This window comes from Mobula hypostoma, chromosome 13 (genome assembly GCF_963921235.1).
Source record: "Mobula hypostoma chromosome 13, sMobHyp1.1, whole genome shotgun sequence".
NCBI lineage: Eukaryota > Metazoa > Chordata > Chondrichthyes > Myliobatiformes > Myliobatidae > Mobula > Mobula hypostoma.
Genome location: NC_086109.1, coordinates 57,173,882 through 57,188,692, shown reverse-complemented (window position 1 = coordinate 57,188,692; position 14,811 = coordinate 57,173,882). Strand labels below are relative to the sequence as shown.

The following is a 14,811-nucleotide window of genomic DNA, read 5'->3' as shown; positions in this document are numbered from 1 at the left end:
AAAGACTAGAACTGAGATCCTATCCAATTGCATCTAGGGAAGAAAATTTTCCATCAACTCTTTTCAGAAGTGCAAGGGAGTTGTCCCAGACTCCTGGCCAAAATCAAACTATTAAGTACTGTCATACTGACTGACTAGCAATCATCATTTTTGCAGCTTCTGCAACATTTCTGCTCCCTGAATATTTACTTACAAAATATGATGACATTTAGAAAGTAACTAATTAGTCTTAAACCTCCTTTGATTGATATTCAAATCTCAGATCATTGCAACTCTCAGATGATTGTTTATGAGATTATTATTAAATGCAGAAAACATTTGAAATCAGTGGAAGTAAATTATTCAATATTAAAAGATCCGCAGGCAGACTGAGATTTCACATCACTATTTTCCATTGAATATTGGAGAGAGACTGAAGAGGAACAAATTCATCCGATATATTTTATGACACTTCCTCTTTCTTAAAGCACTCCCCACTCCCCTGTCTTCCAAGTCTGGCAACTTTCGTCTATTGGTGTGTGGTCAGCTTCTAATGCCAATTTAGATGGGAATTCAAAAGCTGCACCTATAAAAGACAATTATTTATTGTTGTGTAAGAATTCTCTGATTCTTTGACTTTCCATGATGAGTGATCCACTTCTGCTTCTGAAAGTTTTCAAGAATGTCCTCTTAAAAAGCTGGTCGAGACAGAGGGGGAAGCTGTTTCCTGTCTTAGGCCATTAAAAGCCAGAATTCATTTTTCTCTTAGTTACTGTATTTCATTCTGAGCTGTCAATTAAAAGGAGGATCATCCCACAATAACTTCTCCAAACATATTTGTGAAGTTGGTCAGTAAAGATTTCCCTTGATGATTATGAAGTGCAGGGAATGATGAACATTTTCAAAAATCTGTCTGACCAGATCTTACATTGGATTGACTAAACCATGCTGCAAAAACAACATTGAGGAGGTTTGCTTCAAGCCAAAAAGAAACAGGAAGCAAACAATAACTTGCGGCTTTGACAAATCTTTTGAGAAGTGAAATATTCCCATTTGTGACATTCTTATTAAGCAGGAAATTGCACCCGTTCAGATTCCTATAAACTCCTCCGTGCTTGGCAATAGATCCTCTCATCCTACAGACTCCCCTGAAGTTTCAGTCATGAAAGAAATTTAGCCCAACACATCGCATGCACTTTAACATCTTTGAGTTGCTTACTGCCTAATCATTGTGAAACTGATTTCCTTTTGCTAGAATATTGTAAAGCTGACTTACTGAATTTTGATAATCTGGCTGGTGAGAACAAGGTAGAAATATCTTTTGTGCTTAGATTTCTTGGACGATCTGACTGTAGAGGAGCGATTCAAATGCTCTTGTGCTTGTTAAATTTTCCCAATTTATTTCATTTCACAAAAGGAAAGCTTACAGGCCTGATCAGGCTGCTCGCCAACCAACGTTCCATGGAACAGCTGGCCAGCTGCTATTAGAGGGTCAGCTTGTTCCTGACATCCGCAACAAGTATTTAGGAACAATGTGGAGGTCAAATGTTGGCAGACCTTGTGTTCTGCTTCTGGGCTTAGCCTTGTGTCTGGTGAAGAGCATAGGGAGGACCAGACCTTCTCTCTACACCAACCAATGTTGCTGCACCCAACCTTTCTGCAGTGTTGACAACTTACGTGTGAAAGATAAGAGAAAGCCCGGATAAATGGCTGGTTTTCTCTTTATTTTTCTATTCTAAATGCACTCCATAGCTACTTCATTAGGTACACCTGTGCCTAATTAAGTGGCCACTGAATGTATGTTCATGGTCTTCTGCTGCTGTAGCCCATCCACTTCAAGGGACAATATGTTGTGCATCCAGAGATGCTTTTGTGGACACCATTGTTGTTAAGGGTGGTTATTTGAGTTACCGTCTCCTTCCCATCAGTGTGAACCAGTCTGGACATTCTTCTTTGTCCTCTCCTGTTAACAAGGACTGACACTCATTGAATGTTTTTTTTTGTTTTTTGCACCATTCTCTATAAATTATAGAGACTGATGTACAGTAAAATTTCAGGAGGTCAGCAGCTTCTGAGATACTCAAACCACCCCGTCTGGCACCAACAATCATTCCACGGTCAGAATCAGTTAGGTCACATTTTCCCCCATTTTGAACAACAACTGAACCTCTTGACCATGTCTGCATGCTTTTATGCCACATGATTGGCTGATTAGATATTTGTATTAACAAGCGGGTGTACCTAAAGATGTGGCCACTGATTGTATTTTGATTAATTTCTATCATTTATTAAGTGCCTTAATTTATTCTTGTTGAATTATCTCTATTTTATTAAATTCTGTAGTTTTACTTCACCAATTTTTAAATGTCTCTGATTATTACGGCCATTTTAAAGTAATTTAATAGATCTTTGTTGTCAAAAGGCTATCAGAACAGTTTGAGTGCAGGGGCTTAGATTCCGGCACCAGAGGCTTCATCGCTGTTTTTGGTCCACGTCTCTACGTGGAGTGACCACAGCAGCATGACCAGCCGCTTCACTGGATTCACACGGTTGAAAGCATAAACTGTGGTCAGGGTGTTAGTTCAGGAGATGAGTGCCAGTTGGTTTAAACACAGACTAGCCTAAAGTTAATAGGATTTGCTTTCAAAGCAACGTTTAACTCTGTGATTGGAAGGAGCAGATTCTTTGCTACCATGTGCAGTCTTCTAAGGTCCGTCACAGCTAATGGACCAGAGTCGCTGCTATCAGGCTGGAAACTGCTGCAGCTAGTTGATGCTTACCAAGATTCCACAGACGCTAAATCAGAACCCGTGCACCCTTACAGTAAGGCCATGTCAGGACCAAGAATGAAATAAGTTTCTGGGCCTCATTTGGTTGTCAACGATTTGGCCAAGCCCAGGCAGAAGACAGGTTGTTGCTTGCCTGTGTGTGGGCACAGAGCAGGAGTGAGTAATGTTGAGACAGAATGGAGAGGGCCAGCGATGGGTGAGCAACACCAGCTTGCAGGTTCATTCTGCCAAGGTGAAAGATGGCCTTTCATTAATAGTTGGCACATCAAGCCAGTGTCTTCACAATCTATCTGGGTGGTTCTGTACGGTGCAGGAGAAGGATGGTGGTCTGAAATGGCCTTTCAACCCCAAAGAATCTTTGGCCTTGTAGAGGTACAGGCACAAAGCTACAAGACTCCAATAATCTGGTATTCAATTGTTCACAAATGCTCAGGGTTTGGCATCTGGCTCACTATTAATCTGTGCTGCAAGTGGGATGTGTGACCAGAGCTAATGTCTAGACAGTGACCCGGTGCCCAAAGTCAGCGTTGGGGCCAAAGGTCAGGAACTTGGGTAGGTTTCTGGTTGGAACCAGGATCCAGAGCACACGTATGTTTCAGCTTGTCTTGGCAGACAGAAACATATAAACTGAAGCTTGCATGTTCTGCTTCCTGCTCCCTTTGAACTTGCTGGTTTCTCTGAGGCACGTATTCTGCTACCGTGAGACACAGAAAAATTGTGAAATAAAAATATGGTGGTGGTATCCGTTAGTCTTGTGAGATCATGGATCTGCACCTGGAAGGTCTTGCAAGTGCCCTCTCCAGGGCACAGGCCTGGGCAAGTTTGTATGGAAGACCGGCAGTTGCCCATGCAACAAGTCTCCCCTCACCAGGACACCGATGTTGTCCAAGGGAAAAAAGGCAAGGGCCAATACAGTTTGGCACCAGTGTCGTCGCAGGAGTTGCCAGAACAAGGCTTAAGGCAATATCAGACTGCCTTAGGGACTCCAGCTCCGGATTTGTCCTCAGGGTTTACTCCCAAAGCCTTTCCCATAAGTCGATATGGCCGCAAGGCAGCTGAGAGTTTTCCCTCTCTTAGATGGACTGCCTTCCCAGGCTGACGAGCTCCATCTACCTGAAGCACTGGTTTTAAGGCGCCAGGTCCTGCCTTCGCCCCTTCTCCTGTCAGTAGAAACAGTTCCGCTGGGCTTAGAGGCTAAGCCACACAAGAAGGCCAGAAGTTGGGCTTGGTTGTCAGAGGCTATCTGAGGCACATGCCATGAGGAGCACTTTTAGGTAGTGGGAGCTTGTCCCCACCACCACTCTTCGGCTTGACAACCTTGGAACCAAGTATATTGGAGTATTAACAGGAGGAATATCCAGTTGTCTAGGGAATCTGCAAGTCCGGCACCGCCAGGGACTCGAGGGTGATGGATTATTGGAGCTCACATAGAGAAGTCTTCCAGTCTGGTGGGGGCTTATCCAGAGTGGTGCACAGAAAGCTCAGATGTACATTTTCTGTTTGTAAGATGAGTAAGACACTCACGCACTTCAAGACCAACATCTCTGCATTTGAAGGATCGCTCAGGACTGCACATTGACATTTCATTCAAACAACAGCACCCTCTCAGTACCCAACTGAGTTTCCAGGCCATGGGCTCAGGTCTCAGGTAACTGGGGAGGGCTCAAGCCTATGGCATCCTTTTAAAATTAAAAATACAGCACGAAACAGGCCCTCCAGCCTAATATCACCCATTTATCCGAGCCGAATTACAGGACAACTTATAGTGACTAATTAAGCTACTAACTGGTACATCTTTGGACTGTGGGAGGAACCTGGAGCACCCGGAGGATACCCACGCACTCACAGGAAGAATGTACAATCTTCTTACAGAGGATGTTGCATTTGAACTCAGAACTCCAACAGTAATAGCATTTTTTTTTTGGGAAAGCAGTAATGGGCTTCTCGGGGTGGAACTGGGTTTGGAGTGCAGCACTTGTGAACTGAGGCACAGTTGGATCTGTACAGAACACAGTGAATGTTCTAGCTGATAGTGTCTTCGAGTATTTCCAAGTATTGCCATCTGTTCTTTGTATGACACCCACAAACAAACAAGCCAAGAATTTCAATGTTTTTGCAATTTTTTTTTTACCTTTGCCAGTGTAACTGCTTTTTATAGGGGACTCGTCGGGTATTACAACAGGAGAAGATTTTCAGACTAGGCCATCTGATGGGTTCATGTCAGCTTGTCACCTCCTCTGGCAAAACCCAGTGCCATGATGTTGTTCAGTTGGTAAAGAAGTCTGCTGTGAATATTAAACATCTGAAGTGTGTGCTAACTCCCACATTGGTAGTGAGCTGGATGTGGACGACCGTCAAAGTAAATACAACTAACACAGGGACTAAAATCCCAGCCGCCCAATCTCTGAGTTAACAGCTGTATTAACTACAAAACCCATCAGTCACACGGCAGGGTTTCCAGTCTTCCCTGAGTGTGATTTATTTTAAAAAGGAAAAGCATTAAAGACTTTGAGTGCCAAAGGAGTAAGACATGTGAATGGGCTGCTGGTCCAGTGTGCTGGATAGCTCCTCTCTCACACTTCCATCAGACTGATGGTAAGTTACAGCTTGTGCTGACATACGAACAGCTGCTCTCAAAACATGCCACTCACCTGAGCTAACATTTACTTAGCCAAATCTTTATTTAAGGCAAATTAATAGGATGTTTCTGAAGATTATTTGAGATGTTTGTATATTTTCAAGAGTTATCACTTTCCCTTAATTGGACTATGAGAACAGCTTGTTTTGATATTTAGATGTACTAATATTTGCATCCTGTCTTTGCTATTAGGTTGGGAAACTGATCCAGGAAGCAGCTGGGAAGAGCAATCTGAAGAGAGTAACACTGGAGCTGGGAGGAAAGAGCCCAAACATTATTTTTGCAGATGCTGACTGTAGGTTAATTTTAAAATACTGAATATTGTGTTTAATAAAAACAGACCAGGACAGTACACGCAAATGTGAGGTGTTGCACTACAGTAGGACCAACCAGCATAGGTCTTATACAGTGAACAGTAAGGTACTGAGGAGTGTGGTAGAACAAAGGGATCCGGGTATACAGATTCATAATTCATTGAAAGTGGTGTCACAAGTTGATAGGGTCGTAAAGAAAGCCTTCATGAGTGCAGGAGATAAGAGGTTATGTTGAAGTTATATAAGATGTTGGTGAGGCCTACTTTGGAATATTTTGGGCAGTTTTGGTCACTTACCTACAGAAAGATGTAAATAAGGTTGAAAAAGTACAGAGAGAATACACAAGGATTTTGCCAGGACTGGAGTACCTGAGTTATAAAGAAAGATGAAATATGTTAGGACTTTATTCCTTGGAATGTAGAAGACTGAGTGGAGATTTGATAGAGGTATACAAAATTATGAGAGGTATAGATAGGTTAAATGCAAGCAGGTTTTTCCACTGAGGTAGGGTGGAACTACAACTAGAGGTCATGGGTTAAGGGAGAAAGGTGAAACATTTAAGGGAATATGAGGGGAAACTTCTCCACTCAGAGAATCATGAGAATGTGGAATGAGCTGCCAGCAAATGGTGCATACGAGCTCAATTTCAACGTTTAAGAGAAGTTTGGATAGGTACATAGATGGTAGGGATATAGAAGGCTATAGTCCAGGTGTAGATTGATGGGAGTAAGCAGTTTGAATAGTTTGGCATGAACTAGATTTTCTGTTTCTGTGCTGTACTTTTCTATGACTCTATATGCACATATAGACAGCTGTACATGCACAGGCCAACACACACACACACACACACACACACACACAACTTTGGTTGTAGTTGAGTGAATAGTAGCAATTCCTCTGCCATCCACTTTGGGCGGTTGTACATTAGCCCTGATCAGAGGTGAGTTTGTGGAGAGAGTGATACTGATGCTTGTGTAACATCTTACTGTTTCTCAAATGTCTGATGTTTAAGAACCTTTCCTCTTGGAACTTCATGTGACAGGGAAAGCAGGCAATGTGTAAGAAGTCAGTCCAGATCTTGTCCTGTGTACATGTGGCAAGAGAGAAGTAATTGCAAAAAAAAATCTAATGAGACAGATTAATTTATTGACAAGGGAGAATATATGAAGGAAGAATTTGTTTGGTTCTTACAGGTAGGCATTTAAATCACGGGCAGATGTTGCAGATCCCTTCATACTTAGAGGAAAATGTCGAATTTTTGATATCAAACCAGATATCTAGTTCCACAGATGTTGATGCTGTAAATATAAAGCTGTACTGCAATCTCCTAATTTTTATGATATTTACTTTAGATGTACATGGTTTACCATTTCTGTAAACATTTGCTGGGAAAATTTAGTTATTGTGAAATTTATTGCCCAGACTGTTGCTGGTATTTCCTGACCCAGGAGAGGTACTAACCCTTGTACTGTGCTGTTGGCTTGTTCTCACAGTGGACTATGCTGTGGAACAGGCTCATCAGGGAGTGTTCTTCAACCAAGGCCAGTGCTGCACAGCAGGATCCCGCATCTACGTGGAAGAGCCGATCTACGAGGAGTTTGTCCAAAAGAGTACAGAGCGTGCACAGAGGAGAACAGTAGGAAATCCTTTTGATCCGGCTACTGAGCAAGGGCCTCAAGTAAGATTTTCTCAAGCAAAGCAAACAAAAATATGGCTATGTCAGTACTCATCCACTTTTATAATAGAGGAGGTGTTTTATCAGGCTCTATCTTTGTTTCTTAGGAGTTCTAGATGTGGGTCTCTGTTTAAAGTGAATCAAAACACAACGGTCATCCTGTGTTCTTCAATACATCGAAAACATCTGAATGAAACAGTTAACTTTAATCTTAATAAACCATGTAAATATTAGCATCACATTCCAGAGGCAGAAAGCTTCAGATCATAAACAAGAGAAAATCTGCAGATGCTAGAAATCCAAGCAACACACACAAAGTGCTGGAGGATCTCAGCAGGCCAGGCAGCATCCTTGGAAAAAGAGTACAGTTTACGTTTTGGGCCAAGACCCTTCGGCAGGACTGGAGAACAAAAGATGAGGGGTAGATTTAAAAGGTGGGGGGAAGGGAGGGAGAAACACAAGGTGATAGGAGAAACCGGGAGGGGGAGGGGTGAAGTAAAGGGCTGGGATGTTGATTGGTGAAAGAGTTACAGGGCTGGAAAAGGGGGATTCTAATAGGAGAGGTCAGAAGGCCATGGAAGAAAGAAAAGGTGGGAGGAGCACCAGAGGGAGGCGATGGACAGGTAAGGAGATAAGGTGAGAGAGGGAAAAGGGGATGGGGAATGGTGAAGGGGGGAGATCTTTACCAGACGTTCGAGAAATCGATGTTCACACCATCAGGTTGGAGGCTACCCAGATGGAATATAATATGTTGTTCCTCCAACCTGAATGTGGCCTCATCACGACAGTAGAGGAGGCTTATGGATTGACATATTGGAATGGAATGGAAGGTGGAATTAAAATGGGTGGCCACTGGGAGATCCTGCTTCCTCTGGCGGATGGAGTCTAGGTGCTCGGCAAAGCTTCAGATGGTTGTTCTTGGCTTAAGGTTTCTTCTGCTGTGTTATAAGGTGGAACATTTTGCAACTGCAATATAATTTCTCTGTCAAAGCAGCTGGTCTTGTTGTGGTACATTATATGATAAATTCTTGATAGCTTCATAGAATATTGTGACTTTTGTATGGAGTAATGTAAGTTTGGGTTTATTGCAGATGATCTTGGAGCACAGTTAGAAATTGGCAGATAGGATGTTCTGGGCATCTCCGATTTGTGGCTGGAAGAAGATCAGAGTTGGGGGCTTAACATTTAAGGATACACATTGTATCGAAAGGACAAGCGGATAGGCAGAAAGGGTGGGATGGCTCTGTTGGTAAAAAATGTAATCAAATCCTTAGAAAGAAGTGACATAGGATCAGAGGTAGAATTGTTGTGGGTTGAGTTAAGAAACTGCAAGGGTAAAAAGACCCTGATGGGAGTTATATACAGGCTTTTGAACAGTAGTCAGGATGTGGGATATAAATTACAATGGGAGATAGAAAAGGCGTGTAATAAGGGAAACGTTGCCATAATCATGGGGATTTCAGTAAGTAGGTAGATTGGGAAAATCCGGTTGGTGCTAAATGCCTACAGATGGAATTTGTAGAATGCCTATGAGATTTTTTTTTACAGCAGCTTGTGGTGAGCTCACCAGGCAAATGGAAATCCTGGATTGGATTTTATATAATGACCCAGGTTTGATTCGGAAGCTTCAGGTAAAGGAACCCTTAGGAGGCAATGATCACAATATGATAGAATTCTCCCTGCAATTTGAGAAGGAGCATCTAAAACAAGATGTATCAGTGTTACACTGGAATAAAGGGAATTACAGAAGGATGAAAGAGGAGCTGGCCAAAGTTGATTGGAAGGGGACCCTAGCAGGGATGATGACAGAACAGCAATGGCCAGTGTTCCAGGGTGCAATTCGGAAGGTGCAGGAAAGATACATCCCGAAGATGAAGAAGTATTCTAAAGGGAGGATGGGGCGACTGTGGCTGACAAGGAAAGTCAACGACAGCACAAAAGCAAAAGAGAGGGCATATATTATAGCAAAAATTAATGAGAAGGGAGAGGATTGGGAAACTTTTAAAAACCAACCGAAGGCAACTAAAAAGCCATAAGGAGATTACAGATGAAATATGAAGGTAAGCTAGCCAATAATATGAAAGAGGATACAGAGACTTTTGTCAGATATATAAAGTGTAAAAGAGAGACAAAAAGGGATATTGGACCGTGCTAGAAAATGATGCTGGAGAGGTAGCAATGGGGGACGAAGAAATCGCAGAGGAACTTGATAAATATTTTGCATCAATCTTCACTGTAGAAGACACTAGCAATATGCCAGAAATCTATGAGTGTCAGGGGGCAGAAGTGAGCGTAGTTGCTATTACGAAGGAGAAGGTGCTTGGGAAGCTGAAAATTCTGAAGATCGATAAGTCACCTGGACCAGTTGGACTATACCCCAGGGCTCTTAAAGAGGTGACTGAACAGATTGTGGAGACATTAGTAATGATCTTTCTGGAATCACTAGATTCTTGAATAGTTCCTGAGGATGTCACTCCACTCTTTAAGAAGAGCAGGAGGCAGAAGAAAAGAAATTATGGGTCAATTAGCCTGACTTCAATGGTTGGAAAGATTTTAGAGTCTATTATTAAGGATAAGCTTTTGCATTACTTGGAGACACATGATTTCTTCAGCGGTTTGATCGGGGCACGACTGCACAAGTGTGTGGACGTCAGCCAGGTAGGACAGCGAGAAGAGTTTAAAAGGAGATAGCTTTCTAGAGGGGGCGACAGAGTAGAGGGAGACAGAGTAGGAAGACTTTGGTTCAACGGGGCTTCGGCGTTAACAGGTCGAGGCGAGGTAGGTTGCCTATGTAGAATACAGACAGGAAGAGTATGTGTAAGGCCGGTTTTCTGTGCTTGGTGTCAGATGTGGTAAGTCCTGGAGACTCTCAGCCGTCAACCTCCCGGACAGTCGCATTTGCACCAGGTGCGTCAAGCTGCAGCTCCTTAGGTACCGGGTTAGGGAACTGGAGATGCAGCTCGATGACCTTTGTCTGGTCAGGGAGAGTGAAAAGGTGATAGAGAGGAGCTATAGGCAGGTAGTCACACTGGGGCCTTGGGAGACAGATAATTGGGTAACAGTCAGGAGAGGGAAGGGCAGGAGTCAGATGCCCCTGTGGCTGTCTCCCTTAACAATAAGCACTCCTGTTTGAGTACTACTGGGGGGGGGGAGCAGCCTACCTGGGGTACGCAACAGTGGCGGCACCTCTGGCACAAGGTCTGGCCCTGTGGCTCAGAAGGGTAGGGAAAGGAAGAGGATGGCAGCAGTGATAGCGGACTCTATAGTTAGGGGGTCAGACAAGTAATTCTGTGGACGCAGGAAAGAAACATGGATGGTAGTTTGCCTCCCAGGTGCCAGGATGTTTCTGATCACGTCCACAATATCCTGAAGTGGGAAGGAGAACAGAAAGCGGTCATGGTACATATTGGTACCAACGACGTAGGTAGGAAAAGGGAGGAGGTCCTGAAAATAAACTACAGGGAGTTAGGAAGGAACTTGAGAAGCAGGATCTCAAAGGTAGTAATCTCGGGATTACTGCCTTTGCTATGTGACAGTGAGTATAGGAATAGAATGGGGTGGAGGATAAATGCGTGGCTGAGGGATTGGAGCAGAGGGCAGGGATTCAGATTTCTGGATCATTGGGACCTCTTTTGGGACAGGTGTGACCTGTATAAAAAGGACGGGTTGCACTTGAATCCCAGGGGGACCAATATCCTGGTGGGGAGGTTTTCAAAGGCTATTGGGGAGAGTTTAAACTAGCATTGCTGGGGGGTGGGAGTTGAACTGAAGAGACGGAGGAAGAGGCAGTTGGTTCACAAATAGAGAAATCTTGCAGACAGTGCGAGAAGGAGGATAGGCAAATGATAGAGAAGGAACGTGTTCAGACCGATGGTTTGAGATGTATCTATTTTAACACAAGGAGTATTGTGAACAAAGCGGGTGAGCTTAGAGCGCGGATCAGTACTTGGAGCTATGATGTTGTGGCCATTACAAAGACTTGGATGGCTCAGGGTCAGGAATGGTTACTTTGAGTGTCAGACTTTAGATGTTTCAGAAAGGACAGGGAGGGAGGCAAAGGAGGTGGGGGCATGGCACTGCTGATCAGAGATAGTGTCACGGCTGCAGAAAAGGAGGAAGCTATGGAGCAATTGTCTACTGAGCCTCTGTGGGTGGAAGTTAGGAACAGGATGGGTCAATAGTCTCACAATTGAAGGATGCCCATTTTGAACAGAGATGAGGGGAAATTTCTTTAGCCAGAGGGTGGTGAATCTGTGGAATTCTTTGCTACAGATGGCTGTGCAGTCCAAATCATTGGGTTGAGGCAGAGGTTAATAGGTTCATGATTAATCAGGGTGTCAAAGGTTATGGGGTGAAGGTAGGAGAATAGGATTGAGAGGGATATTAAATCAGCCATGATAGAATAGCAGAGCAGACTCAATGGGCCAAATGGCCTAATTCTGCTGTTAGTTCTTCTGGTCTTCTGGTCTACTATATGCCAAGTACTATATCCTTCGGCTCATAGTGATGGTTTTTCCTCTGATGCATTTCATTTGTTTTCAGATTGACAAACTACAAAGTGACAAAGTCCTTGATCTTGTCCTCAGTGGTATAGCTGAAGGAGCAAAGCTCGAATGTGGTGGAAAATCACTGGGAAAGAAAGGATTCTTCATTGAGCCAACTGTGTTTTCAAATGTGACAGATGACATGCGGATAGCAAAGGAAGAGGTATGAGAGTCCAAACTGCCAAGTACTTCCTGTATAAAGTAGTTAGACTCCACCGTTCATTGAAACTCTTGGAATGCTATATCACTGCCAATTTCTGTTTAATTCTGAGCATTTCTGTTCATTTATTTTAGATTTTTGGCCCAGTTCAACTAATTATTAAGTTCAAAACCATGGAAGAGGTAGTGGAAAGGGCCAATAATTCTCAGTTTGGACTGGTAGCTGCTGTCTTCACCAAGGACATCGATAAAGCACTAACAGTTTCTGCAGCAATGCAGGCTGGAACAGTCTGGTAAGAAAGAACGTAATGTTACCAGTGTATTGCATTAACACAGTGGAGATATGACTCTCGGAGTTAGATCAGCTGCCTAATTAGATCACTTGTCTAACTGATCATCAACCTCCCTACATAATCAATGCATCAGGTCAACAAAACTCTGCTTGTAAAGGATTTCTAGGTCGTTTTGTTTTGACATCCTCAAATGTGATGCATTCACTCAACTCTCCAATGAGAATTAAAAATGAATAAATCTTGCAACATTTTTTTCATGTCTTGCATAAAAGGAGCACAGACCGGGAAATCTTTCTAAGAGCTTTCTTCCATGATACTGTGTTGGGATTGTGCATTTTTAACACATCAGCACTTCTACAAATGTTTGGATTTTTATATACACCAAGTAGTCAATCACATAATTCTCAACCAACATATTTAGCAGCACTCTGGGCCACATTTACAATAAAAATACTGTATTTATCTTTGAGAACAAGAAAAGCAAAACTTTATCCCCCCAAAATTACCATTTTCCACTCATCAATACCATATGAGGTCAGAAATAGGCCATTCAACTCATTGTACCTGTGATATCTCCATTTATGTCACCTGCAAATGTTTCACAGTCAAATACTTATCCAATTCACTATTGAATGTTACTGCAACCAGCACTCTTCAGGCAATGTTTCCCAAACCTACCGACTCCCTGTAAAATCAGTCACATTTCCCCATTCACTGTTTTGCCAGATATCTTAAATCTGTGCTCTCTGATTGTCGACCTTCTTTCCAATGGAAACAGTTTCTCCCTCTCTAATCCTTGTGTTTAATACTTCTTTAGATTTCTCTTGATCTACTTCTGCTCATTCATCCTTAATATTCCAATAAATGCTCAACCAATCTCCTTCGAGACATAGAGTCCCACAGTATGGACTCAAGCCCTTTTACCTAACTTAGTCACACTGCCTGACAAGCCCATCTAAGCTAGTCCCATCTGCTTATGTTTGGCCCATAACTCGCTACCTTTCCTATCTAATGTTAACTTATTCAAGTTTACCATTTCCTTTTTCCTGTGGTACTCTATATCTAAAGCCAGGGAGTCCGTCTACTTTAGAAGCAACCTGCATCTTGTCCTATCACTTTCAGAGACTAGTACATGTCTGTTTGCATGTTTCCAAATCTCTCTGTTTCTATATCCCTCTTCAGCATTGCACCATTTAATATATATTGTCTCCTTTGTTGTTCCTTAAAAAATTCATCACTTCACACTTCTTCGCATTTAATTTTATCTCCCTTGTGTTTTGGCGGTCTGTCTCTATCCTCCTGAAATGTATTGCTGCTTTTCTAACACTTTATTCTGAGCAGTGTATGGATTTCAGATACTGTGTGTGGGGAGGACAGTCTTTGAACAATGGATTCAAGCTGTCCAAATCAGTTGATGTGCTCTTGCATCACTCATTACTTTAGGAACTTGGCAACTCTGTTACAATGCTGGCTGCTGCCAAGGCTGTTTCTGGCACAAGGCATTGCCCAGCCTCCTGCTTCATATGGCTTCCAACCTCATGTAGTGTGGTGGACTGTTTCAGACAGCTCTTGCTGATGAATAAACCTTTAAACTGGTATAGATATCAAATTTAACCAAAGTTTCCATGACAAACTCTGCCATCTTCTTCAACTCTTTCTGATGTTAATTTCTACCTTGTGTTTTATTCAAGATTAGCAGATTCCAAGGTATGTAATAATAAATGAGATTGTTTATTTATAAGTTAGAGAAAACAACTGTTTTTGTACTATAAGGCACTCTTTTCATCTTCGAGTATTTCTACTTCAAAGTTGATGAAATGTGTATCCATTTCATCTGAGTTTGAATACCTTGGGCTTTTGTAGTGAAATGGAAGAGGTAAATGGATCTGCTGTTGTCGGTGACTAAATGGGCAATGTCACGTGAGTAAGGATGATAAAGACCAGCTTCATTCTTTGATCTAATGTTAAAGGAACACTGGTTGGGTTGGAGGTTGGGGTGTGGAGCACGCACAAATTTATGAAAAATTTTATGGTCTCTTTTCCTGTCATGTTTTCTGCTCTGAAGGCTGCTTAGAAACCAGCTGTAGCCAATTCCATCCAACACCTCCCTTCTCAGGATCCTCTGGAATGGGTTTCTGAAAGGAGGAACTAGAAGTTTGCTGATCAGAAATGATTGGATCTAAGCAAAGAGTAAAAACATTGATATAAATTATCACGGTGCTTTCAGATACAATTGCAAGTTATCTCTTGTCCAAATTTGAAAAGTTGGAATTAATTATATGCTCAATAGCTAATCCAAAATAAAATGCTAAATTTGGGAGTCAGTTTGTTATTGTCTAAAATTTAATACTCAATTGCTAATGAATGTACCAGTAAAAGCATTGACACGTACACAAAAAACACGTTGCTCCACTCACACA

The 14,811-nt window shown here is 42.4% G+C and overlaps 1 protein-coding gene across 1 annotated transcript in view; it reads left to right on the top strand.

Annotated features, from left to right (window-relative positions):
- aldh1a2 (aldehyde dehydrogenase 1 family, member A2) overlaps window positions 1-14,811 on the top strand; it is a 115,694-nt gene that overhangs the window by 94,703 nt on the left and 6,180 nt on the right. The window contains exons 8-11 of the mRNA XM_063065738.1: window positions 5,599-5,701; window positions 7,214-7,398; window positions 11,938-12,102; window positions 12,234-12,391. Of these exons, the coding sequence (XP_062921808.1) occupies window positions 5,599-5,701; window positions 7,214-7,398; window positions 11,938-12,102; window positions 12,234-12,391 (611 nt within the window). The remainder of the gene's footprint in view (window positions 1-5,598; window positions 5,702-7,213; window positions 7,399-11,937; window positions 12,103-12,233; window positions 12,392-14,811) is intronic.